This window comes from Cucurbita maxima, unplaced genomic scaffold, assembly GCF_002738345.1.
Source record: "Cucurbita maxima cultivar Rimu unplaced genomic scaffold, Cmax_1.0 Cma_Scf00018, whole genome shotgun sequence".
Lineage (NCBI taxonomy): Eukaryota > Viridiplantae > Streptophyta > Magnoliopsida > Cucurbitales > Cucurbitaceae > Cucurbita > Cucurbita maxima.
In genome coordinates this window covers 1,200,926-1,204,435 of record NW_019272034.1, presented here as the reverse complement: position 1 = coordinate 1,204,435, position 3,510 = coordinate 1,200,926, and the positions used below count along the sequence as shown (strand labels likewise).

General features: G+C 35.9%; 1 protein-coding gene across 4 annotated transcripts in view; it reads left to right on the top strand.

Annotated features, from left to right (window-relative positions):
• LOC111493031 (MAP3K epsilon protein kinase 1-like) overlaps positions 1-3,510 on the top strand; it is a 16,414-nt gene that overhangs the window by 2,366 nt on the left and 10,538 nt on the right. For 3 of the 4 annotated variants that reach the window (XM_023142608.1, XM_023142606.1, XM_023142607.1), the window contains 4 exons: positions 16-106; positions 189-272; positions 2,841-2,942; positions 3,187-3,318. In XM_023142608.1, the coding sequence (XP_022998376.1) occupies positions 16-106; positions 189-272; positions 2,841-2,942; positions 3,187-3,318 (409 nt within the window). Of the gene's footprint in view, positions 1-15; positions 107-188; positions 273-2,840; positions 2,943-3,186; positions 3,319-3,510 lie in introns of those variants that run through there. The other variant, XM_023142609.1, reaches the window with a different exon arrangement.

Genomic DNA, 3,510 nt, shown 5'->3' with positions numbered 1-3,510 from the left:
GGGGGATGTTTACAGGTATGTGGAAAATGGATCATTTGCCAACATTATCAAGCCAAATAAATTTGGACCTTTTCCAGAATCATTGGTTGCACTTTATATTTCTCAGGTTTTGAAGTTTTCTATCATTGTCCTTTATTCGACTATTTCAGGGGCATGGCTAATATTAGTGGTATACTTCTATGAAGCAGGTTTTGGAAGGCTTGGTTTATCTACATGAGCAGGGTGTAATTCATCGCGATATAAAGGGTGCGAACATTCTGACTACCAAAGAGGCAAGTTTATTCTTACACTTCAGTCATTTTTTTCAAAAGTCTGGCTTTTGAATTTTTTTCTAATTACATTTTTTTAATTAAAAAATTACTATCTTCTTGCTTTTGTGAGTACAAAGGCTATAGATTGCTCGTTAAAGTGTTTCTTAAACGGGTGATTATTCCAGATACTCTGATCCATGAAATAGCTTGAAGATAAACCGTAACCTTCGTTACTAATTGAGCTAAGTTGGATATTTACTTTAGGACACACTAGGACTGCTAGTTTAAGGTTAGTTATGCATTATACGTTATTTCCACATGGTTGAAATGCGTCTAAGTGTCAATTCAATAATTGAAGGTAGAGGAAACGTGATGGGGGAAGGAAGCATACTACATTGAATTGAAAAATCCCATTGTAGATTAACTAAATCCATTACAGCCACTTGAAACACTAATATAGTGTTGAAGAACTTTTTTTTTCCTAACAAGAAATGAAACTTTTCACTGAAGAAATGAAAAGAGACGAATACTCGATACAAACTCAAAAAAGAAACGAAATAGCAAAACCACATAAAATTAGAAAGGAACTATAAATGCATTAACAAACTAAACAACTAAACATCTCCCAACGGCTAAATGAGTTACTAACTAAGAAAGTTCAAGTACCAGTAATAGTCGTTAAAGAGTTGCATCAAATCCTCCATCATTTTTTATTTTTTACGTCTAAGCTGGCTTTTGATAAAGAAACACCACTTTTCAATAAAAATTTGTTGACATTATTATTACCTAAGCCCTACTTACTTAGAGGGGTATTCCTCTAGGGGGAATACCATTCTAAAGGCTTTGGGACCCGGTGATTGATAAATTTCTAACCAAGGTGGAAAAGTGGAAACATACCCCACTTTGAAAAGGAGGGAGACTTACTCTCACATTATCTACTCTAAATAGTCTTCCTATTTTTTGAAGGAGTTGTCTTAATTGAAGGAATATATGTAAATCTTAGCCTTAATTTAAGGAATATTTGTGTAATCCCATTAAACAAAAGAACTAGTTAACTTCCCTGTTTCTCTGGATTGTTACCTAGTAGGGATTTATTTTTCTGTATTGTTAACTAGTATCTGTGGATGTAGTTAGATTTACTTTTCTTATCTAGTATCTAGGGATTTGGAATTTAGTTAGCTGTATTATAAAAGGGTTATTAAAAATGAGACAGGAAAGAGTTGTTCAAAATATTTCTGGGAAGGGGTGCTTTTAATACGGGCAATTATCTTGTTAAATGGAGCTGGACTTTTCCTCCCCTTCAACATGGGGGCCCCGAAATTGGTTCTTTGAAGCAAAGGAACAATGCCCTCCTTCTTATATGGTTGTGGAGATTTGTTCAAGAAGAGCAAGCCTTACGGAGGAGGGTGATTGAAAGTATTTATGGTTGGCTTGGATGTTTCTTCCTCCTAAAGGAGCTTCTAAATGAGACCTTGGGTTGAAATTGCGAAAGACTGCCTTCTTTGTGAACTTCACCATTTCAGGTTGAAAAGTAAAGAGAAAATTTACTTCTTTGAAGGATGTTTTTACTGATTTATTCCTCATTTCCCAAAAGGAGGAGGCTACTGTGGCTAATTGCTGGAACAAAGATCAAAATGATTGGGATCTTGGTTTAGGGGTATTATGGATAGGGAGTTTGAAAGTTGACCCAATAAGGCTGGGGGATGGAACTGATAAAGCTTATTGGTATCTTGAAAATTCTGGAGGTTTCTTTACTCGTCAGCTTTTGTTAAGCTTGTTGAAACGACCCCTAAGATAAAAATCCAATCAGTTGCTTTGGAGGTTTAACATCCACAAGAAGGTTTTCTCATGGAGTTTGCCCCGGAGAGCTTGAATACTTGAGACAAATTACAAAGAAAGGTTAGTAATTTTAGTCTCTCTCTCGGTCTGTATTATGCTTTATTAGTTAGAAAAGCTTGGCTCATCTTTTTCTGGAAGCTTGAAGGCTTTTGGTTAAGCAGTTGCTTACCAAATGAGGTGTTGGATTGGTTGTTGGAAGTGGTGAATGGTTTCCGGTTGGGGTCTTAGAGCTAAAGCAAAAATTCTGTGGGAGTGTACCACTAGAGTCCTTGTGTGGGAATTATGGAGAGAGAAATCGACGAGTCTTCAAAGATAAGTGTTCTTCTATCTAGTATTTTTGTAGTAATGTACAAAATACTTCTTCTTTGGGGAGTCTTAGACAGAAGGATTTTTTTTTTTTTTTTTCAAATTATAGCCTAGCTCATTTATCATTTATTGTTGGGAGGCTATGCTTGTAGTTGTTCGGTGGGGAGAGGTTCCTCAACCCTCTGCCCATAGGCTATGCCCTCTTTTGTGATTAACTCTGTTCCTTATCAAATAAATAAATAAGTACAAATAAAGATCGTTGGAGTCTAGAATCCATTCTTTAGTAAACCTAACTTGCATTTGTTAGTACTAAACTCACCACTTCCCCATCGACCAATTAAAATTCGCAATATTTATGTTGTGTGTTTTGACCCATGTCCGGATCTGTGCTTCTTTGCTCTTCTGTGGTTGTATTAAATGTGAAAGGTTATTTGCTTAATTCAGGGTCTTGTGAAACTTGCTGATTTTGGTGTTGCGACAAAATTAACAGAGGCAGATGTTAATACGCATTCAGTTGTTGGAACACCTTACTGGATGGCTCCTGAGGTATGAACTGATATCTACATGGTGAGATTTCATTTTCATTTTTGTATATAGAGATTTTAGGTTTTTTTAGTCTGCTCGAAAATTTTGAAATTTGATTTGAACAGCCAACACAATAGTGACAAGTTCCTAAATGGCTTGCATCTTTGCTTTCGTGGACTGAGCTTGAGATAATTTGTTTCAAATTTTTTTTTGATTCTTCTAAAAAAAATTACTTGGCGACCTTTTGATGTAATTTTCATTATAGGTAATCGAAATGTCAGGAGTTTGTGCTGCTTCCGACATTTGGAGTGTTGGATGTACTGTGATTGAACTGCTTACATGTGTACCTCCATACTATGATCTACAACCTATGCCCGCTCTTTTTCGCATTGTTCAGGTATAACAACTTGTTTATATGCTATTGTATTCTTCTATTTGTTCAATGAAATTTTATTTTCTTACCAAAAGAAAACAAGAGAGCTAATTTCAAGTTGAAATCTAGTCCATTCGTGGATTTCATCACCTGTCAGATTCCAGATTCCTTCCAGGAGGATGTTGGTATGAGTGTTAAGGCACCCCTCACCCCTCC